The sequence below is a fragment of the Rattus rattus genome, chromosome 9 (assembly GCF_011064425.1).
Source record: "Rattus rattus isolate New Zealand chromosome 9, Rrattus_CSIRO_v1, whole genome shotgun sequence".
Classification (NCBI taxonomy): domain Eukaryota; kingdom Metazoa; phylum Chordata; class Mammalia; order Rodentia; family Muridae; genus Rattus; species Rattus rattus.
The window spans coordinates 63,281,913-63,305,428 of record NC_046162.1 but is presented as its reverse complement, the minus strand read 5'-3'; the positions used below and the strand labels follow the sequence as shown (position 1 = coordinate 63,305,428).

The following is a 23,516-nucleotide window of genomic DNA, read 5'->3' as shown; positions in this document are numbered from 1 at the left end:
GATAGCAATGCCTTCCGCAATGCTTCCTGGGAGTTGTAGTTCCTATCCTTCCCGGCGCATCACACTCTTCCTGGATACTGAGGCGCGAGGAACCGCGTCCTGCCACACCAGCGACCCGAGGCTACGTCGCGAGGGCGGGCTGGGGGCCGCAGGGCTGGTCTAGGGTACGTGCAACGCGTCTGCCTGCTCTTCTAGGCCAGTGCTCTGCGCTCCGACTCCTCCCATCTCCAAACCCCTTCCTCAAGCGATTCCAACTTCCTTTCTATTCCACGTTTCTAGGCCTCCCCTTATATAGGGTCAGCTCAGCCGACCTCCGTGTACACTCCCTAGGGAAAGGAACTACCTACCATCGGCCTAGCACGCTAATGTGTATCCTGCCTCTAGGGGCATGCTTGCGAGGTCCTGTCAGCATTCGGGGACATGGAGGAGTTCCGGCGCTCCTACAACCGTCTGTGCAAGGAGAGTGGGGCTGAACCCCAGGAAGCTGTTCTGCAGCAACTGCACCAGCTCCCGAGGGGTGGACTGGACCTGACTACTCAGAGCCTAACGGTGGACACCTGCAGGGCCCTCGGCAAGCTGCTGCATAAGGAGACACTTTTGAAGGAGCTTGTCCTCAGCGACTGCATGCTGAGTGAGGAAGGTGAGGCTAGCGGTTTCAAACCCTTTGCCTCCCAGCTGGCCTCAGGGCCGGTGTCTTGGTTTTGTTTGGCCTGGGCAGCTGTAAGCAGAAAAGTCTTTGTGTGTCCAGGCCTCTTTGCTTTCTCCTCTCTTTTTGCATCTTGATGTTCTTTTCCAAAACCTATATCAGTGTAGTAGAAAAGCTGTAATGTTTCCAGTTTTCACGGTTCCCCATGCCGGCAAGCTCAAAAAATGTTTCTGACAACCCAAAACAACTGTACCACTATCTGAGTAGCAGCCCTGACATAGAGTTCATGACAGCCCTCTCTTCTAACTACCTTTACACAGGGTCCACACTGCTGCTCCAAGGGTTGTGTGCCAACACCAGTGTGCAGCTTCTGGATCTAAAGGTGAGCAGGCCTGTACCCTGGGCAGTGGAGAGAGAGAAACCCAGAGATCTGTGTCTTGACAATTGCCAGACTGTGTCTGTAAGAGTTCACAACACCCAAGGCCTCATGACTGCTACCTGAGGAGTCCACGGGTGTGGGGAGTGTTTTTTTTTTTTTTTTTTTGAAAGGTCAAGATTTTATTGTCTTCATAACAAAATCAACTTGGAACACTTGGCCCTTCCTCTTCTTGTCACCTCCTAGTTCAAAATGCTTGCATCCCTTAATAGCCAGCATCCTCTTAGATCTGCAGTTAGGCTCAACGCACTCCAGTCTCAGCACAATCTTCTTTGTAGTTTTAACCTTTCTGTGGAAAATGGGCTTAGTCTGCCCGCCGTAGCCACTCTGTTTCCTGTCATAACGCTGCTTTCCCTGGGCACACAAAGAATCCTTGCCCTTCTTGTACTGCGTCACCTTGTGGGGTTGGTGCTTCCCACATTTCTTGCAGAAATGGCGGGTCTTAGGAACGTTCACCATGTTTGCAGGAGCGCTCATGGGGAGTGTTTTAAAGGCAGAATGTTGTTTCAAGCAAACACTCATTTCAACAGCGTCACATAAACAAGGGACCAGGCTTAGGATGCTGCTAAAGTCAGGAAAACTAGGATCTGGCTGCCTAGAGCTACCTCCTAGCCTTTCCCACTGCCTGGAGCCTATGGGGCTCAAATGTGGTACTCAGAGTCAGGGCAACAGTAACTGATGGGCCAGGATGTCCTTTTCTAGGGCAACAACCTCCGAGCTACGGGAGCTGAGGCTCTGGGAAAGCTCCTACGACAGAACAAGTCAATTCAGAGGTAGGTAGGCCTCACCCGTACCTCACAGCTTCCTCTACATGTGGCTTAGCGTTGGCCCCGAGACCACAGTCCTGTAACCAGCTCACTTCCCACCACTTACCAATGTTCTACCCCCCACCCTAAGCCTAACCCTAACCTGGTTAATCCCTGCCTTCCACACGCCCTGAACTCCATGGAGGAGTGTCCTGCTGAGGCAAACACCTGTGTCCACCCTTCCTGTAGCCTCACCCTAGAATGGAACAACCTTGGCACATGGGAAGAGGCCTTTGCCACTTTCTGTGGGGGTCTGGCAGCCAATGGCACCCTGAGGCAGCTGGACCTTCGAAACAACCAGATCAGTCACAAGGGAGCAGAGGAACTGGCCCTGGCCCTGAAGGGCAACGCCACCCTCCAACAGCTGGGTGAGCTCTCCTGAATTCTGTTGTGCCCCATGAGACTGTATTAAGTTGTACCTTGTCCCTCTGCTGACCAAGAGGTTGGCCTGGGCCTGATTATATTGGCAGCCACAGGCAATAAAGCACCAAAGAAAGTATCGTAGGGGCCAGCACTTCCATACGACTGAATGACAACAGGTTTCCTTCCAGACCTGCGCTGGAATAACATTGGCCTCCTGGGGGGCCGGGCCCTGGTGAACTGTCTCCCCAGCAACAGAACCCTGTGGAAGCTGGACCTGGCTGGGAACAACATCCCTGGTGACATCCTGAGAGCTGTGGGTATGGACACTCAAGGCTGCTAGCTTCTTACAAGTCGGAGTAAGGCATGAAGCCCTTTAACAGGAGAGCCCAGTCAGTCGCAGAAGGCTGTGGCTCAGGGCTCAAGACATGGCGGCTCACAATACGAGTAGCTAGCCTCGATCAAGGGGGAAGCAGCTGAAAGTAGGGTGGCTTTCTTGGTGCTTAAACAAGGCTTCACCTACGTGTTCACCAGTTGCTTAGCACCTGTGCAGTTGGGAGCGCAGATTTCACAGGTAAGAGCCTAAGGCCCTATGGCTTGAAGGCTTTGCTCAGACAGCCGTCAGGTAGATGTGTAGCTCGCACAGTGTAGAGAGCGATTGTGGTAGGGGTGCCAGGGCTGTGCCGATTTAGGTCAGAATTCACTTCCACCTCTGCCTATGAATCTTGAGTCCTTATAAATGATATCTTGGCCTCGGGCTCAGACATTTGTCACCCACCAAAGCTTTCAGGGCTGGAGTCCTGGATCTCATGCTTCCTGCTGCAGAGTCCCTGCCTCCTGCTGGCTGTGCCGGAATCTTCTATCATCTGCAGTGTCCTGTTCCCAGCCCTGTGCCTGTGTGGACTTAGTCCTTATAATTTTTTTTTTTTTTTTTTTTTTGGTTCTTTTTTTTTCGAGCTAGGAACCTAACCCAGGGCCTTGCGCTTCCTAGGCAAGCGCTCTACCACTGAGCTAAATCCCATCCCCCTTATAATTCTTTTATGGTCGAGCTTCTTGTGTGTATGTGAAAGACAGCCTGGCTATATTGCCCAGGCCGGCTTTGACCACATAATCCCCTGCCTCAGGAGCCTATGGGATCCAGAGGTGTCAGTCTTTCAGAAGATAGCATGCAGCTCTTTTTTTTTTTTTTTTTTTTTTTTTTTTTTTTTTTTTTTTTTTTTTTTTTCGGAGCTGGGGACCCAACCCAGGGCCTTGCGCTTCCTAGGCAAGCGCCTACCACTGAGCTAAATCCCCAACCCCTAGCATGCAGCTCTTAAAGTTATACACCCCCTTGACCTTGGGGTGGGGGCCAGATGATCCAGAAGTACAGTAGCTTCCCCCCCACCATATGTGCAAAAGACACCAGGGCGTCCCAAGATCCTGTACAACCCAGTCCTGTCCTGAGAAGTGCTTCAGCTGAGGGGAACTGGATGGGGAGTTCTGATGTGTTGTGAATGTGTTGCCATCCTAGGGTGGGCTCCCAGATGACCAACTTCCAGACATGGGCAGCACAGGACTGGGTTAGTCCCTATTGTTGGGCCCAGTGGGTAACATGGCACTTTCTGACAGAGCAAGCCATGGACCACAACCAGGACCGAATCACTGCCTTTCGGGAGAACCAAACACGCACCAAGATCCTTAGCAAGGAGGTTCAACACCTCCAGGAAGAGAAGTCCAAGCAGGTGAGTGGCCTCACCAACCCTGAGGTGGCTGCTATCTTTCTCCCTTCCCCTTGTGGTAGATCTATCTTACAAGCCTCTGTGCCAAGGCTAGAGCCACCTGGCCCCACCTCCTGTATGCTGACTTCACCTCAGAGCTGAGAGCAAACAGGAGTCCTAACCACCAGGCCTCCCTCTGTCAGTCCACCCTCCCTTTGAATGTAGTGAGGTCCCTTGTGGCCTGTGTGGATGCAGGTCCTGTCCCCGACCAGGGTAGGCTCTGCTTCTAATGGTGTTTGACTGACTTTGTCCCCAGTTTCTGGACTTGATGGAGACAATAGACAAGCAACGAGAAGAGATGGCCAGAGATAGCCGGTGAGTGCACCCCGGAGCTGCAGGAAGCAGAACCACAGCTCAGCTTGGGTACCTGCATCTCAGTGCCTGGCTTCTGACTGGAGTATGACGTCACCTGAGCCCTGTCTGTTACAAGGCCAGAGGAAAAGGTCGTTGCTTTCAGTGGCCTGGCAGTTAGTGGCAGACGTGGCGTGCTTGGCTCTCTACCTTGTGCACTGGGGATGGCACAGAGGCTGAGGGAAGCTACGGCACTCTGGGGTTCAGATTTCCCGGAACCTCTTTTCTGTCCACAGGGCATCAGCAGTACGAGTTGGGCAGCTTCAGGAAGCCCTCAACGAGAGACAGTCCATCATCAATGCCCTCAAAGCCAAGTAAGGCAGAGGAAAGCAGCCCTCAGACACCTTAGAGACTTAGAACCCTGCTCACAAGGCAGAGGAGGGGACAGTGCTTCCCGGGGTTTGAATAGAGGCTTGGTAAGAGTGGACTGGGGGTGATCTTCTTCTTTGTAGGCTGCAGATGACAGAGGCTGCTTTGGCTCTGTCAGAACAGAAGGCCCAGGACCTGGGGGAACTGCTGGCCGCAGCAGACCAGGAACGGCAGAGCCTGTCCCAAAGACAGGAGAAGGAACGCAAGCTGGAGCAGCAGGTAGGGGCTGGGCAGTGTGCATTGGTTGGTGGATGGAACTGCGTGACAGCAGCCCAGCCCTTGCCCTTCTCTCTCAGGAAGCTGCAGATCGGGAGTCCAAGCTACTCAGGGACCTGTCGGCTGCCAATGAAAAGAACCTGCTGCTTAGAAGCCAGGTATGAGGGGTGTGGGTTTGAGAGGTATGGCCAAAATGGGGATAGAGCCAGCTACCCAAAGAGCCCATGGTGGTGTACCAGGGCTGGGTGAAGCTTCCTCTAGTGCTGCCTGTCTCTCAGGTGGATGAGTTGGAGCGCAAGGTGAAGTCTCAACAGGAGCAGCTGTTTCTGACCAGGCAAGAGCTGACTAACACATCGGCTGAGTTGAAGATCCGTGCTATTCAGGCTGAGGGTAGGCATGGACAGGCTTGGCCCCGAGGGGACAAGGAGCTGAGACGCCCTCCGAGAAGACTCACAGCACTTCCCCTTTGGGCCCCCAGAGCACTTGGATATGGAGAAGAGGAGAGCCAAACAGAATATGGAAGACTTGGAAAAGCTTCACTCCAAGGAGGTGCTGTCTTACAGAAGCCCTGGGCTCTCCCGCTCTCTGAGGCCTGCAGACTGACCCTGTGTGGCGTGATACTCCCAGTGCATGCCCCTGGCCGCTGAACCCTGAGTCGGTGATGCCAGAGTTGGGGGCAACGGTACCCGTAGTTCAGGCATCTGTGGACTTGCTGTATGTGCCTCCCCCAACCCCCCAATCAGAGTCTCTGTCCTTAGTGCCCACCAGGACCCTCAGGGCAGGCCTTTGCTTCCCAGGGTAGGGATTCCATGGGGTGAGGGCCAGGGGAGCTGGTGTTGGTTAGCCCTGACTCCCTCGTTTGGACAGGTGGATCACATGACTCGACACTTGGAGGAGAGTGAGAGGGCCATGCAGGAGAGGGTTCAGAGACTAGAGGCCCTACGGCTGTCTCTGGAGGAGGTGAGACCACACGGACCCTGGGTTGGGTACAGCGAGGTATTTGTGGCCTCAGGACCCTAGAAGATCCCTTAGTCTCTGCCTTATTAGGTCTCAATATGAGTGTCCCTAAAAGGTCAGAAACTAAAACATAACACTCAGGCCTCTTTGACAGTAGAAGCCCCCTACACCACCCACCACCATTCTCCCCCCCTCCCACATCCCCCTACACCCGCTCAGTGAGCAAGGAACGGCTGCGTGGTTCTAAGGAGACTTGTGGAGAAGTCTCCCCAGCCTGGCTGCTCAGTAGCCTGGGAGCCCTGGGTTGGTTGTGTGTGTGTGTGTGTGTGTGTGTGTGTGTGTGTGTGTGTGTGTGAGTCAAGGGGAGGGACTAGTGACTGATACCCATCTGCCATGCAGGAGCTGAGCCGCATGAAGGCTGCAGTACTCAGTGAGCGCAGCCAAGCCGAGGAGGAGCTCATCAAAGCCAAGAACCAGGCTCGCTTGGAGGAGGTGAGCTTCGGTCACAAGTATGCAGGGGCCTCCTGTAGCGCCTCACAGAAGTGTCTGACTGAAGAGGGCAAGACCAGGGCGTGGGCCTCAGGACTGGTGTTCAGACAGATTCCAGGACCCACCAGGGCTGTGGTGCTTCCTGTACTTCACAAACAAAGAGGAGAGCTAGAAATGAGTGGTAGAGTTGACTTAGAGTCGACTTGCGGACCAGGAGTTCAGTGGGAGACACTTCCGGATGCAGGACGAGTTTATTACTGGTGATTGTAGGACACCATGACTCTCTGTCCTTGGTCCCTGCAGAGAGGTGGCCAGTTCATCTGTAGACCATCTGTCCCTTTTGAGCTCAGACTGGGAGCCCTTCACGTGTAGCAACCATTCCCATGCCCGCAGCAACACCGCCTTGCTCATCTGGAGGAGAAGATCCGGCTGTTGGCACAGGCAAGGGATGAGGCTCAGGGCACCTGCATTCAGCAGAAGCAGATGGTAGCCCAGTCCCAGGCACGGGCCAGCCAGCTGAACCTGCAGATGGAGGGACAGCAGCGGCGTCTGGAGGAGCTGCAACAGGTGGCCTGGCATCAAGGGGCACGGCGGACTCTAGGGGTTCATGTCCAGGTCGTAATCTCACCCTCCCCTACCCGACCCCGTCCCAGGAGCTGAGCAACAAGGACCAAGAAAAAGTGGCTGAAGTGGCCAGGGTGAGAGTGGAGCTGCAAGAACAGATGGGCCGTATGCAGGCTGACCTGGTGGCCCAGGAGGTGCTGAGGGAGAAGGTGGCAGCCCTGGAGCGCCAACTGAAAGGTTAGCACAGGTCATCTGGGCAGCTTAGTTTGGCTGGGGTTGGGGGGTAAGAATGGGGGAGTCTTCCCCTCTAAAGATGCAGCCTTTGATTTTTTTTTCTTTTTCTTTTCTTTTTTTTTTAAAAAATAATTTATTTAATGTGCAGTGATGTGAGGCTATCAAATCCCTTGGAACCGGAGTTACAGACAGTTATGAGCTGCCATGTGGGTGCTGGGAATTGAACCCGGGTCCGTTGGAAAGAACAGCGTCCTTATCCACTGAACCATCTCTCCAGCCCCTGTTTTTTTTTCTTTGAGACAGGGTTTCGCTGTGTAGCCTGGCTGCCCTATAACTCGCTCTGTAGACCAGGCTGGCCTTTGAACTCAGAGATCTGCCTGCCTCTGCCTCCCAAGAGCTAATTTTAAAGGTGTGCCACAGACCTCACGCTGCGGCAAGGCAAGGAACCTACCTACCCCCTCCTTACTGAGCCTCTCTCTTGCAGTGGTCGGGAGTGAACACCGGGAGGCGCTGTTGGACAGAGAGAGTGAGAACGCATCTCTCCGAGAGAAACTGCGGCTCAAAGAGGCAGAAATCTCCCGCATCAGAGACGAAGAGGCCCAGAGGGCAAGCTTCCTGCAAAACGCTGTCTTGGCTTACGTGCAGGGGTCCCCTCTGAGAGCCTTGAGTCCCCCTAAATGAAGGGAGGCGGGGAGAACTGAAGTGTCCAGTGAGGGTAGAAACGTTGCATCCCATTCTCAAGGGCAGGCCTGGGGTCCGAAAGCATCAGCTGCAGTTGCAGGGTAGGATTCTGTCAACACCAGTGCTCAGCTGTTAGCATAGGCGGGAACGAAGCGTACAGGATCGCGCCCAGACGACCCAGTCCCAGAACCACAAACAGGACGTTACAGTGGTGGGAGGGAGCGCATGCCCCAATGACAGGGTGGGAATACAGAACTTTTGTACTTGGTGATACATTCTCGTCCAGTTCCTTTCTGCGCCAGACGCCCCAACCGCGCGAATGACTACTGGGTCGCTCTGATTGCTATCAGGCAACTGGGAAGACCACCTCTGTAGTGGGTCGTAGACACGAGGGTTTCTCAGCTGCAGGATGGGCTGGTGTCCCTGGGAAGCATCGGTCTCGACCGTCCGGGCGCATCCATTTCTGTGGCGTCGTCAACCTGAGCTATATCGTGCCACGTCCTTGCTCCTGGGTGTGGACCCTCAGCCTGAGCCTTCGGGGTCCAAGGACTGGCTGGGGCTCCGCCCCCGCCGCAGCTCGCCCCTTGCCCCGCCCCGCCTGCGCGCACTCGGCTGTCTTCGCACCCGGCACTCGGCGGTGCTCGGCTGTCTCCGGCCGCTCGCTCGGCGTTCGGGTCCGCGGCCGCTGCGGCGCCGGGCATTTCTCCGCAGCTCGGCTCGCGGCCGCGCCCGCCGCCGCCCGGCCCCGCGCCCATGCAGGCCATCAAGTGCGTGGTGGTTGGCGATGGGTGAGTGCGCTGTCCCGAGCTGCAGGGGCGGAGGGGCTGGTAGGCGGCTACGGGGTGCGGCTCGGCGGGGCGGGGCAGACAGACGCGCGGGGTCCTAGCGAGGCAGCTCCACCGCGCCCCCACCACAGCTCGGCCGCGTGCGTCCAGGAGCTGATAGGGTGGGGTCAAGCTGAAGCTGTCCACCTTCTTCCAGCTCGGGCACACCTGATGCTGCCCGGTCTCTGCCCGGTGCTCGCAGTGGGTGGGGCCGGGCCTCACCTGTGCTGATTCCTGGGTGGCTCCACCCTCGCGCCAGCCACCCAAGGTGCTGGAGCTCTGACGCCCCTGTGCGTTGCGGCGCGCCCTATCGAGGGTTGTGAGCCCTTGCAGCCGCGCCCACTACTGTGCTTCTTTAGAGGCTACCCTGCTCTGGATGTTTTCTATTAGCCCCAGGTGGCTGCAGATCTACCAAGCTACGACCTACCCACCCCACCCCTGTCACCCAAACTAACCTCTAGCTCAGTAGGAGCGTGCTGTCCTGGCCGGGGGTGGGGGAAGAAGGGGCGGAGGCTGGGTCCTGGACCCACGTGGGCTGAACCTCTTTCTACAGTGCCGTGGGGAAGACTTGCCTGCTGATCAGCTACACGACCAACGCCTTCCCAGGAGAATATATCCCCACAGTGTGAGTGCACGGGGATCGGGAGGTAACTGGAGCTGGCCACTAGAGGCCAAGCACACGTGCATGGGACCTCCCCAAGGCTCCAGGTCTGGTTCAAGGGTCCCTGGTTCTGGGTCTCCATGGTGAGGTTGAGGTGCTGGCCAGAGTTTGTGTTCTGTGTGGGCTCCAGTAGCCTGGCATCCCTGCCCAGCCTAGCCTTTCCACTTTGCAGTTTCGACAACTACTCAGCCAACGTGATGGTGGACGGGAAGCCGGTCAACCTGGGGCTATGGGACACTGCTGGCCAGGAAGACTACGATAGGCTTCGGCCACTCTCCTATCCTCAAACTGTAGGTGGCAAGAGGGCCGACTCTAGAGTGGGGTGGTTCCCGAACGGGAAGGAGACGCAGGCTGCTCAGACATCCTTTGGTCAGTCCTGTCTGTCTGTCTGTCTCTCTCTCTCTGAAGGACGTCTTCCTGATCTGCTTCTCCCTGGTGAGCCCGGCGTCCTTTGAGAACGTCCGTGCCAAGGTAGGTGGGCCTAAGCAGAAGGCACACTCCCACTGAGCAGGGATCTCTGCCAGTGATCTTTTCTGCCAAGGGAAGCACCAAAAGTGTCAGGGTATCAAGAAGGACAGCTCGCCTCTGGCTATGGGCCCTGACAGAGGATCTGTGGGCAATCTCAAGCCTCCCTGTGGATGGCTGTCTTTGTTCACCGCCAAACTCAACAGACTCCTCGCCACCCTGTAAAGCGTGAGGAGCCCAGTGTGTCAGGAAAAAACAAAACTCAGGAGCTGAGGCCTTCTTTTTTTCTTTCTTTCTTTCTTTTTTTTTTTTCCGGCAGGACCCAACCCAGGGCCTTGAGGCAAGCGCTCTACCACTGAGCTAAATCCCCAACCCCAGCTGAGGCCTTCTTTGGGCAGATTGGAGACCCTGCCCCCCCCCGGCCCATGGGGTCAGAACTTCTGTTCCCACAGTGGTACCCAGAGGTGCGGCACCACTGCCCACACACACCCATCCTTCTGGTGGGCACCAAGCTGGACCTCCGTGATGACAAGGACACGATTGAACGGCTGCGGGACAAGAAGCTGGCACCTATCACCTACCCCCAAGGTCTGGCCATGGCCCGAGAGATCGGTGAGCAAGCAGGGGCCAGAGGTTGGGGGTATGCTTGGAGGAGGTTGCCCTTCCTATGCTCCCCCAACCGCCCCCCTCATCCACAACTACCCCCCTGCCTCTCCCTATCTCACTATCTGTCCTCCCCGCAATGTTACTAGGTTCTGTCAAGTACTTGGAGTGCTCAGCCCTGACCCAGAGAGGTCTGAAGACAGTGTTCGACGAGGCCATCCGGGCTGTGCTCTGCCCACCTCCAGTGAAAAAGCCAGGCAAGAAGTGCACTGTGTTCTAGAGCCTTGTCCGGCCGGCCTGGCTGCAGAGCGCTGGCTCAAGCGTGCCCTCCTGTTGAGCTGTCTGATGTCCCTGAGTCTGCCGTGGGAAGTGGTGTGGGTGGGAGGAGAAGCATGGGGACAAGGCTGGGGTGATGGGGTCCTGTCCCCTATTCCTCCTTTTTCTGGGATATAGCTCCAGCCTTCCCTGGTCCCTATGGGAGGCCAGGAGGGAGCGGGGTCTCCCTCAGGGTTTCAGGGGTGGGTCCAGGGCAGCCCCAGGATGGGCTTCCCTGGAGGGAAGGGTGGGGGTGGTTTTGTTCATCCATCGTGTCCCAGGAAAGGGCGGCCCCTTCTTATTTTATACAATAAACATTCACCACCTCCTTTGTCTCGCTGTCTGTCCTGCCTTCCACCCTGGTGCTTGCCCCAGCCATTCCTCCAAAGGAACTCTGAGCTTCACACACCTTAGGTGAGGGAGTCAGACATCATTCAGATCAAACTTAGCTGCATACGGGATGGTCTCCGTGTGCAAACCTGGGGGCCTGGTGGGAACGGGGAGTGGGGGGGTATTGTGGGGGACACACTTCTAGCAGCTCTCACTGAATTGACCATTACAGTCTGTAAAGATGTTGACCCATCTCTGGCTAGTATAGGTTGGGGGCGGAGGGGCAGACCAAGAGGACCCCAAGTTATGGCCTGGCAACTTGAACTTCACCTCAGAGGCTTCAGGCCATCCCAGGAGTCCACAGGAGACCAGAGGATGCCCTGCAGGGACTTCTTCTTCTAGCGATGCACCCGAGTGGTTCATGCTGACTTAGGGTTTTTTTCCTTCAGGAAGTTTGCCAGCCAGAGAAACAGCTCTTATTAATAATTAAATCATATCAGTTTACAATTAGTTGTGCTGAGAACAAAATTTAAAAAAAATTCATCACTTCCTGATTAATATGTTGCTACCCTCTGTACCCCGTGTTACTGTATGCATGGGGTGCCACTATGGACCTCCTCACCCCATGTCCCCCCCAAACTCCACATCAAACCATATCAGATGAACAGTTTGAGAGTCAGCTATGGTGGAAGTCACACAACCGTGGGATGCAGCAAACTGACCAGGGCTGGACTGATCAGTGGCCCAGGCTGTTGGAAGTGAGATATTGCAAACTGAATACACCAGGGCTCCCACCATGTTGTAAACAGCACAGAAAGTTGTGGGACTGTTCGAGTGTTCGAAAACAGCTCTGGCTCCAACCCCACAGAGAAGTCGTTCAGCTCATTGGCAAATGAGGGGTATGTACCACCTATTTCTTTTGGTGTGGATACTATTCACTGACATGTAAGCAGGGTCCACTGGCAGTCGTGTCAAAATCACCCAGAGCTGTCGGTTTAGTGCTTTCCAAACATCCACAGCTCCGCCTAGAAACTTCTGGTCGGGCTACCTCTAGACAAATGGACCAACCTCTTGAGGATCCAGCCTTCAGGAAGGTCCAACCTTCCACCCCATTCCAGGCAGCTGGCGAGGCTGAAAGTGTGGGAACCAGGCAACACCTGCTTTGGGTCACAGGTGGTAAAGATCTGTGCCTACTGGACAATCAGCACACAGGCTGGGCAGAGAGCTTTATTGGAGGGATGGAGGGCACAATGTTCTGAACATGAGTTGAGCAGAGTATTGGTAGGGGAGGGGGCTCAGGTAGCCAGGAAGCCCCCATCCACCGGCAAAGCGGAACCAGTGGTCATGCTACTTCGGTTGCTCAGCAGGAAGAGGATGGTATCTACCACGTTCTCCACCTCTGCAGGCAGGTACAGGCCAAGAGCATAGATGAAGGAGTCTTCTTCCCTCATCCTTCCAACCTCAACCAACACCCCCCAGGCCCAGGCAAGCACCAGGACTGGCGGTGTGGTTCTAATCTGGACTCCTGCCTAACTTACCAGCAAACTTGCCAAGTGGGATACGATCCAACATGACCTTAGCTTTGTGGGGGTCACTCCAGTTGGCCCGGCCCATGGGTGTCATCACTACTGTGGGGTTTACTGCATTCACACGGATCTGCAGAGAGGCCGGCAAGGTAAATAACATGGAGAGGTCTCCTGAGCAAAAAGGACAGATTTGGAGGAGTTGTCCCAGCCTTGTATTACCTTGTGGGGCCCAAGCTCTAGGGCCATCACCTTGGTTAACATGTCTAAGGCACCCTTGGTGGAACCTGTGAGGAGAGTTGTCGTGGAGCCCAAGTTGGCCAAGAGTGGGAGTGGGGAGGGTATCAGGCACAGCTGGAATTACTCACAGTAGACGGTATGGTTGGTCAGTGCACGCTGGGAGGCCTGGCTGGAGACATTCACAATGGCCCCTGGAACTCCCCGAGCTATCATGCCCCTGGCCACAATCTGAAATTTTGAGGAACGTGAACCAGAACCAACACTCTTCTTCCCGGTTCCTGCTCTAGCAGAGTAGGGCAGCTCACCTGCGACACCTGGACGACAGCCCGAAAATTCACGTTGAAGGACCTAGGAGTGAATGGACAGCCTGGTCAGGGGCGGGGCTTAGGCTGCAAGGGGGATGATTCGGTCCCTCCAACCCCTGCCGGCTTACGTGTCACAGGCCTCCTTGGTGACCTCCAGGAAGGGCTGCAACGTAGCCACAGCAGCATTGTTCACCAGAAGGTCCACCGGTCCCACATTGCTTAGGGCCTGTTCTGTGGCCTCCCAGTCGGCCAGGTCCACACACACAGGCTCCACACCAGGACACTGTGCGTTTTTGGGGGGTGGGGGGAAACAAAGCTATGAGCAATTGTGTCCAAAGAAGGTGGAGCTGTTTCCCTCTAGGGCAAGAGTTTAGACCTGGAAAGGAACTTTAAACTGAAGGGTCAGGAGTTCCTGCTGCAGCAGCCAATTGCAGGCGGGAACCTAGAGCCAGGAGCTACAGCACGCCCCCAACACCACCCCCACCCCCGAGCAGTTCACTTCCTCTCGGCTCAGCATTCTTGGGCCCAGGTCTGCTCTCTCAGCCGTTTCTTCCAAACTCAGGGAGCCAGGATATCCTAATGGACCCTCCACCAACCGCACATGGCCTGGGGCCTAGGAAGGGATGCCGTGGGTTCCTACCCCAACACCCAACGCCAGGCGTGAGGCCTGCAGTGAGAAGCACACTGCAAGTGAGGGGTGAAAAGGGCGAAGCGCGGCTCACTCAGCGACCGCCTCCTCACCTCTAGACACAGTGCCTACCTCCCGGACCAGGCTGTCCAGGTCCTCTCGCGTCCGACTCACCGCCACAACCTGTGCACCAGCCGCCTGCAACGCCAGCACAGTGCTGCGCCCGATGCCTGAGGCAAGCGAGGATTAGTGCGGGTACCCCCTTTTCAAACCTACCCGACCCGGCCAGCGTCCCTCGCCTGCCGCCTCACCTTTGCCCGCACCGGTGACCAGCGCCCGCCGACCTGCAAGACCCAGGTCCATGGTGTCCCAGTCTGGTCCTGCCAGGGCAAGATGGACTTGGAGTTCCGGAGTCGAGGGCGGTGGCGATCATAGCCAATCACATGGGCTGTGTCTTGAAAAGGGCGAGGATATTAAAATAAAAGCTCCTTCTGTGGTACTGATTGGCTGAATGGCAGTGGGCGTGACCGAGACAAGGCAGTCCTAACGGAGAGACAGCATCTCAAACTGCACCAGACTGACCCAACTATAGAGGGCGGAATCCGCTTAGCGAGCTCTGGTCAGCATGGTTTCTACTACTAAGATTTCCACTAAAACATAGTAATTATTACAGGAGTTTCATGGATACTCGTGAACCTGAGAGACTTGTCTAAAAACGTTTCTATGTCTTTCCCCAGGCCCAGGAGTGTGTTACAACAGTCCATATGTAATACCCAGAGGGGGAGAGGTGGACATCCAAACTGAATGGTAGCGACACACACTTTAATCCCAGCACTCGGGAGGCGGAGGCAGGCAGATCTCTCAAAATTCAAGGCCAGCTTGGACTACAGAGCAAGTTCCAAGTCAGTCTGGCTACACAGAGAAACCCTGTCTTGAAAAAAAAAAAAAAATCAGGCATCCGGATAAGTCCGAAGAAGACACTGTTACCAGTAAATCCCCAAATTAACATAAAAGCTAAGACCCAAGGTCACCTTATCCAACTTGTATCCGGTGGTCACTAGACAATAAGAGGTTGGATTGGGTTTGGAGATTTACATGAGAACTGGCCAGACAAATGCTGCTTTTCAAGGCTTAAGAGTCAGTTGCAGATTAATGTCCAGGTGTGCACTGGGTCTCCCTATAAAAATATCTTGTTTGGGGGGCTGGAAAGATGGCTCAGTGGCTAAGAGCACTGACTGCTCTTTCAGAGGTCCTGGGTTCAATTCCCAGCAACCGCATGATGGCTCACAACCATCTGTAACAGAATCTGGTGTATCTTGAGACAGCTACAATGTACTCATATACATTAAATAAATAAAATATTTTTTAAAATGTATCTTGTTTTTAGAGTCGTGGTGAGGAAGACCAAAGCAATTGCTCTGAGGATTTACTCTGGCCAGTAGTAGGGATCTGGTGATTGCAGAGCCCTGAGTGATGTGGGGCTTTGGGCCCAGAGAGGCGAGTCCGTGGGCTGAGTGTTTTGAAAGTCAACTGCAGGAGGCTCAGTGGCTAAAAGCACTGGGTGCAGTTCCAAAGGACTTGGGTTTGATCCTCAACACCCATATGGCAGCCCACAACCATCTGCTCTAGGGCAACCCATGCCCTCTTTTGGTCCGTATGGGCATACACGTGGTGCACAGACATACAGGCAGACAAAAACCCAGACACAAAAAAAATCACAGTAATTTTATAAAAACCATGGAAAGAAAAGAAGCAGGAGAATAGGCAGGTGAGTGTTCCCTTCTCAGTTTTGACTGGCTTGCCACCACTGTGAGGCCATTCTGTGAACACTGCCATCCGCTCCTAACCTTGAACTCTGCCAGCTCCCTGCCAGAAACCAGGAGACAGAGCCAGTCTGCCCGACGCCTAGGCACAGCTGCTTAGAACGCCTTAGTGGGTCTGTTTCTTAGGACGTGTACAAATCTTGTGCATTGTTCTGTGGTCCTGGGTGCGTGAGGCTGCTCAGGCCTTGCTCTCTGGAGAGAAGTGCTGTGCCCTCTTTAAAGGTCTTAACTGAGCACATCCTCCTCCACTCTGCCACTTGCCCTGAGAGGGACCTCATGTCAATTCAAATGGTTGGCCACCTCAGGCCCAACAGACTACAAGATACCTTGGGCCAATGTAAGCAACCACGTGAGAACCTGCCAGGCCTCCAAGGCTCTCTGAGGAGTCTGGGTTGCAGGATTATTGTGCTGGTTCAGGCCAGGGTGATAGTGCAGCTAGCTAGCTGTGAAAACTTCAGCCCATTTGGGTAGCTTTCTTAGCACGGTCTCATGTGTGAATCGGGCCAGGGAAGTGGGCTCCCCAGAGAAGAAGGCATGATTCTGATCCCCACCCAACATCTCCTCTCCTTCTGCACAAAGAGTCCATGGGTTAAGGAGTAACCTGGTCCAGAATACCTCGCGTTCCCTTCCCACGATTGCGGGGTCTGGGTCAGAGCACCAAGAGGCAACAGATCCAGGATTGAAGAGGTGTGGGCACTAGGGGAAAGGGCACGACGATATAGATCTTTCCTTTGAGAAGAACTACTGTCCTTTGGTCACATTGGTCACAAGACACAGGAGGTATTGGAGGATAGCAGGCTTCGAGGTGAAATGCCTGCAGGCGGGACTTGATTCAGCATCCAGCTTTGCAAAGGGCCACCCCTACCCCCGAAAGAGTCCTGTGCAATGGTTACGGTGACATGGTGGCCCATTTATTTAGGCAAACGGGCCCAACAAAGCGGGCAAAGAGAACACAACTCCAAGGTCAGGAGCCTGGAGTGGTTGTGAGATCAGACAATAACATGGGTGCGAACCGGGCGAGATGCGTGGGGGGCGTGGCTGTGGCATGAGGGCGGGGTCTGGAGATCAGTTGAAGCTTTGGCTGAGAGTGGGGCCAGGAAGGCCACTCAGAGGTCCGCGGTATCTAGGCAGACTAGGAGGCCAGGTAGCCAGAGTCCACCAGGATGCCAGAGCCACTGGTAGAGGCACTGCTGTCGCTGAGCAGAAAGAGGATGCTGTTGACGACGTCCTCAACCTCTGCAGGAGAACAGACCAGTCAAGGCTCTTGCTTGCTTGGCTGCTGGCAAACAACCCTGGTTCCCTCACCCACTGTGCCCAGCTGACCTGCGAACCTCCTCAGTGGGTGGCGCTCCTTGAGCTTCCTGGCCAAGTCAGGGTCTGCAGAGACTTTCTTGCCCATGTCAGTCAGCACCACAGTGGGATTTACGGAGTTCACCCGGATCTGGGGTCAGAAGCCACAGCTGGTGGCACAGCCGAGGAACTCGCCCTACCTGCACGGCTCGGTCGGGACTCGGCCCAGGACAAGCCTGGTGAGCTTCTTACTCTGTCCAGATGAACCCTGAGCTCATTGCTCAGAGCCTCGTATAGTCCTCAAGCCTCACCCCATCCTCATCACCAAGCCCCAGCCCTGCCCCAGGTGCCCATCACCTGTCCCTCAGGTGTGGCCCGGTCCCCTGTCCCTACCTTGTGCGGCCCCAGCTCCATGGCCATGGCTTTGGTCAGCATAGTCATTGCTCCCTTGGTAGAGCCTGGGGGGGGATGGGGAGATTGCTGAGAACCCCTTAATGACTCCTTCTGTGAGGCTCACCCAAAACCTAAGACTCCTGTAGTTTTTTGGAGTGTGCACTCACTGTAGGTGGTCAAGTTAGGAAAGGTAACGTGAGCAACCATGCTGGAGACGTTGACAATGGACCCTGCCACTCCACGGTTAATCATGTCCCTGGCTACCATCTGGAAGAAAGGGTTGCAGATAGGTCTTCCTGCCTCTCCCCACCCCACCCTCTCCAGTGTTGCTGTGTGGGCCACAGCCCTCCTACCATCTCACCTGGGATACCTGAAACACAGAGCGAAGGTTTACACTGAAGGACCTGGCAGGAAAAGAACAATATTTAACTTCCTACACCTCCTGTCTTCAGCAACCCTCCCTGGCCTGCCCGCTCTCCCCGAGTGCCCACCTGTCAAAGGCTTCCTTGGTAATTTCCAGGAAGGGCTGCATTATAACCAGGGCTGCGTTGTTCACTAGCAAGTCCACAGGGCCGATACCGCCCAGCGCCTTCTCTGTGGCCTCCCAGTCACCCAGGTCCACACACACGGGCTCTATCCCAGGACACTGTGGATGACATCGGTGGCCTGAGACATTGTCTCATCCAGCTTCTGAGTATCCCTGAGGGTGGGGAGCAGCCCCAGGTGAGACAGGGCTGTGTGCCTTACCTCCTTGGCAAGGCTGACCAGGTCTGCATTGGTTCGAGTCACGGCCACCACTTTGGCTCCTGAGGCATGCAGGGCCTTGGCAGTGTCACGCCCAATCCCTGCAGAGAGGGAGAGTGGTGGGATAAGGGCCCTATATGCCTGCTCACAGCTAGGGTCAGAATCCCGGGTGGAAGTAAAGACCCTGATGAGCCCAAGGGAAGGCGGCCTCTGGTGCCTATGTGGCCAGCCTGAATCTAGGAGCTATCCTGCAGCCAACCTAAATCCATCCATCAGGGGTATTGTGATGGCTAGGGTGGAGTTGTCATTCTGTCCTGGTGGGTCTCCAGCCAGGTGACAGAAGCAGGTTAGTCCTAGTCAGTGGGAGTCAGGTTTTGAAGGACTGAGCTGTGACAAGGTCACCTTGGACCCCTTCTCAGTATTGAGGTTGTACCCTTCCTCTCCCCAGGGCCATCTTCCCAGCTCACACTCACCTCACCTCCCAGCTCACACTCACCTCACTTCCAAGCTCACACTCACCCTGCTTCCCTGCTCACACTCACCTCACTTCTCTGATCACACTCACTTCACTTCTTTGCTCACACTCACCTTTCCCTGCCCCTGTCACCAGGGCCCTCAGGCCACTGAAATTCAACTTCATGCTGCTGACGCCAGCTTCTTCTGCAGCAAGGGATGGGCTCAGTTTTTATGGCTGGGCTGGCAGGCGGGACAGGGGCAGGGCTAGGAGCCAACTGACCTGGCCAGGGTGGCACGACCCACTTCCCCCAGGGGTAGAATTCTCACTCCCTAAATATGGCATCCAGCTGCTTGTTAGGGCTTGAAGAAGAAATAAGAAATTGAGCTCAGGCAGATGCCTATAGAGATGAGATCTGTGTTTCTTTGGGCTGGTGCCTGGTCTTGAGCCCTCGTCGCACGCAACGCAAACCTTGTACCACCACTCCTGGCCACACTCCTGACCTAGGAGAATAGGAATGATGGTTTTCTGATTTGCCCTCTTTGCACAGAAGCATTAGCCTGTGACAGTTTTAATAGAAGGGAAGCTGCATCTTCCAGTCAGGTGGGTGAGCTTCAGCCTGACTGAACGGCCAGGACAGCTATGTGCACACACGTGGTAGTGGTCAACCATTCAACACTGGCAGCTCTCGGAAGCTAATCCAGCAGCCTGGTTTGGCTGTGTTCCTGAGTAAGGGCAGACACCCAATGAACAATAGTGGCATCTGCCTCTTGCTATCTTCCTCTCTTCCCCTCTTCCCCTCTTCCCCTCTCTGTCCCTTCTCTCCGCATTCCCCTTCCCCCCCTCTCTCCACATGTTTATGGCCGGCCTCTACTACTCTTCTCTCTCTTCCCTTGCTCAATTCCCCTCCCCATTCCCTAAATAAACTCTATTCCATACTTTAAAAAAATGGTATCTGATTCCTTGGCCAGCTTGGGCAGGAGGCTTAGACTGCTTAAGGTAAGTCTCTTCCCACCCAGCATTCCTGAAGTCTGCTACCCTCTTTACCTGCTTCTCCCAGGTGACCTCCCCCTGTCCGCAGAGACTCTGCCTTTGGTGACCACACTGAGGCCCTCTGAGGCAGAATTCCCCTTCTAAGAGCAGATGGGTGGACTCTTGGGGGGAAGTTTTGCAAAAACAATCAAAGGATTGAACATCCAGTCCGATTCTGTGTCTAGGAAGCTGTCTACGGCCATGCCAAGTCCTTCCTGACCTTGTGTGACAGGGTCGTGGAAGGAACACTTCTTTCCTGGGGAGTCATGGCAGGGCATGAGGCAGGAGGTCTGAATGCACAGAGCCTTCCGGGGACATCCCCCAGGAGACGGTGTACTCAGGCTCCCTACCTGCTGCTCATCCCACACTGAGACTGAGTGGCCCTCAGAATGAGGGCAGACACGGTTTCGGTGATACTCAGCACTGGGTAGACCAGGCTAGACAGCCCTTGAGCCATTTGCCTGTTTCTGTTTTCCACTTCTCCATAGGATAGATGTATGTGGGTTCTTGGGGTCTGCATCAAGGTCCTCTGTGGAACCATAATGGCTCAGGATTATGGAAGAAGTGTCAAAGAGAGCTTTGACCCTGAATATCTCAAATGAGGACCACAGGAGTTGGCTCCCTCCCCACTCCCAACCTGGAGCCATAAAGTCCATTGCCCTCCATCAACCCTAATAAGATTTCACTCCTTGTTTGACCTTATAAGGTACACACACACACACACACACACACACACACACACACACACACACACACAGTGCTCTATAAGCCCCCTGAGTGTGCAGATGAAGCATCTTCTAACACCCCTATTCTGGCCAATGGCACACAAACCTTGCCCCAGAGACCCTGGCCACCTTCCAAAGGGGGATAAGTATCCCCCTCCCCCCAATAAACTGAAGCATTTCTCCAAAGTTGTTCCCTGGTGTGTTCTTTTCCTGAGCACCCATCGCAGACCAAGATCCCGCATTGAACCCACCCAGGCCCTGCTTAGCTTCCCTCCCTCCAGTGCAGCCTGGCAGTGAGCCTGGCTGCCCCGAGGGAGACGCAGACATGGGTGGCAGCCTTCATGGTTGCATAGCAAGCGTTTTATCCCTGAGACATTTCCTCAGCCCCGATTTTTCTTTTTCATTCAGCTGAAAATTTGGAGAAACTTACGAGGAACCAGCAGTGTCATCAAGTCACATTGACTTAGTCTCTCCTCTTTTTTATTTTTTCCAGAACAAGATTTCTCTGTGTAGCCCAGACTGTCCTGGAACTCATTCTGTAGACTAGACTGGCTTCAAACTCAGAAATCCTCCTGCCTCCACCTCCTGGGTGCTGGCCTTAAAGGCGTGGACAGTTACCTGGCTAGAACATTTTTTTTAAAGATTTATTCAAAAGTTTATTATATATAAGTACACTGTAGCTGTCTAAGACACACCAGAAAAGGGCATCTTATCTTTTTTGGTTTTGAGCCACCATTTGCTTTTTCAGGACCTCTGGAAGGGACAGTGCTCTTAACCTGAGCCATCTCTCAGCCCTGGCTAGAACATTTTATTATAAAAGTAATACTAGTAAGAACTAAGACATAGACAAAGTCATCTTATTTTTTTTTTCTTTTCTTTTTTTCAGAGCTGGGGACCGAACCCAGGGCCTTGCGCTTGCTAGGCAAGCGCTCTACCACTGAGCTAAATCCCCAACCTCCAAAGTCATCTTCTGACTGCCCTGTTATCCTACTACAACCACAGTTAGCCACTTTACTTACTGCCTACGTTGATATCTTTCTTTGCAGACATGACCGCATTCCTATAGTCTGTGTCTCACAATGTCTACAGCATTTTCTTGTTTTTTAAATAATAGCAACCATCGACTTTGAGGAAAGCACATAATCACCGTTTACAGATATTGTTTTGCTCACTACCTAGACCGGGGGACTGTAGATAACGACCCTACGTTTGTGAATAAAGTTGTTCTTGAACACAGTCATACCTATTTGCTTATGTGTTGATGGCTATTCTCATGTCACCAATGGCAGAGTTGGTAAAGTGTGGCAGAGACAGTATGACCGACAAGTGATCTGTCTCAATAATTTACTCTCTGGCCCTTTGAAACGAAAAGCTTGTTGACTTCTGTCCTGAATATCAGTGGCTTGTACCTGGGACTGTGTTGTAAGGTGCTGTCCACTGTGCCAAACTGAATAACTGCTTCTATTTTGCCTTCTTTGGACAGAACCGTTAGCTGGTATTTACAACCAGGAGCTGGGATAACTAAAGGAGGGGGCTTCATCCAGGGCTATAGGAAAACCATTGTCTGTGTTAGGTGAAGACTTTCCAGTGTGGCTGCTTTCGGGTTACCTACTCTTTGTCAGTAACCCCTTACCTATGCTCTGTATGTAAGTCCAATCAAACCATTGATTTCCCCCAAGGTGAACCGTGGTGGCATCTTCCTTTGTTTCCTCATGGGGACCTAAGGAGGAGAGATTGACACATCTCCCAGGGGTGCAGGAATCAGTGACAGACTTTTAGAAGTAATGCCGCTTGGAATATGCTTGTGCATTTGTTTGTACTTTGGACGATGTGTTGGGGGATATTAAAATCAGGAAAAGAAGCAATTGTTTAGAATGAGCACCTTCGGGGTTGGGGATTTAGCTCAGTGGTAGAGCGCTTGCCTAGCAAGCGCAAGGCCCTGGGTTCGGTCCCCAGCTCCGGGGGGAAAAAAAAAAGAATTAGAATGAGCACCTTCAGTCCTGGGCCTTCAACTGCCACCAAGGCTGCACCTTCACCAATGGGCTCTCACAGTGTCAAGCATCAGCTTTCTACCCCTTCATGTTTCAAATCCAGTACCACCTGGGTGACTCATAAATTACCAAGTCTGGCTGCCAACACAGGATACAACCATGGATTCCTCTGGAACACAGCTTCTGTGCTCTCAGGAAACACTTCCCAGACAATTTCACCACAGTGATGCTGGTCTCTTCTTAATCACTGCTAATTTCTTAGCTCCAGCTAACCAGCATCAATTGTCCTGGTATCACCAAGATTTAGATTTAGTAGTTCTGGTATCTCGTTAATCACAGCGGATTCTTCAGCCCCACCTAACCAAAACCACAAAATCATCACAATCAAAATAGCAAGGGCCCTGACAAGAGTTTTTAATCTTCCCTCTGAAATTTCACAAGCCAGGCCTCCATTGTTTGCACTGTTCTCAACATTATCTTCCAAGCTCCTACAGAACATCCCACAGAGCTCTGAACACCCAATGGCTCTTCTAGCTCAAAGTTCCAAAGCCCTTCCACAGTCCTCCCCAAAACATGGTCAGGCTGCCACAGGAATATCCCACTCCTGGTACCAGTTTGTCAGGGTTTCTATTCCTGCACAAAACATCATGACCAAGAGGCAAGTTGGGGAGGAAAGGGTTTATTCAGCTTACACTTCTAGATTGCTCTTCATCACCAGAGGAAGTCAGGACAGGAACTCACACGGGGCAGGAACTTGGAGGCAGGAGCTGATGCAGAGGCCATGGAGGGGTGCTGCTTACTGGATTACTTCCCCTGGCTTGCCTAGCTTGCTTGCTTACAGAACCCAGGACTACCAGCCCAGGGATGGCACCATTCAAAATGGGCCCTCCCATCCTTGATCACTAATTGAGAAAATGCCTCACAACTGGGTCTCATGGAGCCATTTCCTCAAGGGAGGCTCCTTTCTCTGTGATAACTGCAGCTCGTGTCGAGTTGACACTCTCAACCAAGTCAGTATAACTGACCAAAAGTAACTTGGGGAGGAAAGGGTTTATTTCGTTGTACATTGATAGTCCATCATGAAGAGAAGTTAGAGCAGGAACTGGAGGCAGAAATTAAAGCAGAGGCCATGGAGGAACAGTGCTCTAATCTACAGCATCTGTGTCTAATCATCTATCTATATCGTCTATCATTCATCTCTCTATATAGATATAACCTGATTATCTCTATCTCTATGTATCTATATCTATCTATATCTATCTATATCATCTCTATATCTATATATGATCTATACCTAATCATCT

The 23,516-nt window shown here is 53.7% G+C and overlaps 5 protein-coding genes across 6 annotated transcripts; 2 read left to right on the top strand and 3 right to left on the bottom strand.

Moving 5' to 3' along the window:
- The first annotated feature begins 11 nt into the window (after positions 1-11).
- Positions 12-8,139, top strand: Lrrc45 (leucine rich repeat containing 45). Its single transcript, XM_032913550.1, has 18 exons — positions 12-164; positions 385-640; positions 967-1,028; positions 1,785-1,855; positions 2,078-2,256; positions 2,440-2,568; positions 3,857-3,969; positions 4,262-4,320; positions 4,593-4,670; positions 4,809-4,944; positions 5,022-5,099; positions 5,220-5,331; positions 5,420-5,490; positions 5,809-5,901; positions 6,298-6,390; positions 6,781-6,954; positions 7,041-7,188; positions 7,670-8,139. The coding sequence occupies exons 2-18, from the start codon at positions 421-423 to the stop codon at positions 7,864-7,866; spliced, it is 2,013 nt and encodes a 670-aa protein (XP_032769441.1). The 5' UTR covers positions 12-164; positions 385-420; the 3' UTR covers positions 7,867-8,139.
- On the bottom strand, positions 1,197-1,541 carry LOC116909060 (60S ribosomal protein L36a-like). Its single transcript, XM_032912538.1, has one exon. The coding sequence runs from the start codon at positions 1,539-1,541 to the stop codon at positions 1,197-1,199; it is 345 nt and encodes a 114-aa protein (XP_032768429.1).
- An 11-nt stretch (positions 8,140-8,150) lies between the features above and the next one.
- Positions 8,151-11,063, top strand: Rac3 (Rac family small GTPase 3). 2 transcript variants are annotated; one of them, XM_032913574.1, is made up of 6 exons: positions 8,151-8,654; positions 9,244-9,315; positions 9,524-9,641; positions 9,760-9,822; positions 10,269-10,428; positions 10,569-11,063. In XM_032913574.1, exons 1-6 carry the CDS (start codon positions 8,620-8,622, stop codon positions 10,697-10,699), a joined length of 579 nt encoding a protein of 192 aa, XP_032769465.1. In that variant the 5' UTR covers positions 8,151-8,619; the 3' UTR covers positions 10,700-11,063. The 2 variants fall into 2 exon arrangements, with proteins under 2 accessions (XP_032769465.1, XP_032769466.1); XM_032913575.1 differs by having other exon boundaries at positions 10,269-10,432.
- A 1,195-nt stretch (positions 11,064-12,258) lies between these two features.
- Positions 12,259-14,141, bottom strand: Dcxr (dicarbonyl and L-xylulose reductase). The gene is made up of 8 exons (XM_032913569.1): positions 14,072-14,141; positions 13,893-13,990; positions 13,261-13,415; positions 13,133-13,175; positions 12,956-13,055; positions 12,810-12,874; positions 12,603-12,720; positions 12,259-12,463 (listed from the first exon to the last, which is right to left on the bottom strand). The coding sequence occupies exons 1-8, from the start codon at positions 14,121-14,123 to the stop codon at positions 12,360-12,362; spliced, it is 735 nt and encodes a 244-aa protein (XP_032769460.1). The 5' UTR covers positions 14,124-14,141; the 3' UTR covers positions 12,259-12,359.
- Positions 14,142-16,609: 2,468 nt separating this feature from the next.
- Positions 16,610-18,665, bottom strand: LOC116909844 (carbonyl reductase [NADPH] 2). The gene is made up of 8 exons (XM_032913570.1): positions 18,599-18,665; positions 18,014-18,111; positions 17,758-17,912; positions 17,628-17,670; positions 17,434-17,533; positions 17,267-17,331; positions 16,907-17,024; positions 16,610-16,819 (listed from the first exon to the last, which is right to left on the bottom strand). The coding sequence occupies exons 1-8, from the start codon at positions 18,648-18,650 to the stop codon at positions 16,716-16,718; spliced, it is 735 nt and encodes a 244-aa protein (XP_032769461.1). The 5' UTR covers positions 18,651-18,665; the 3' UTR covers positions 16,610-16,715.
- Between the last annotated feature and the right edge of the window lie 4,851 nt (positions 18,666-23,516).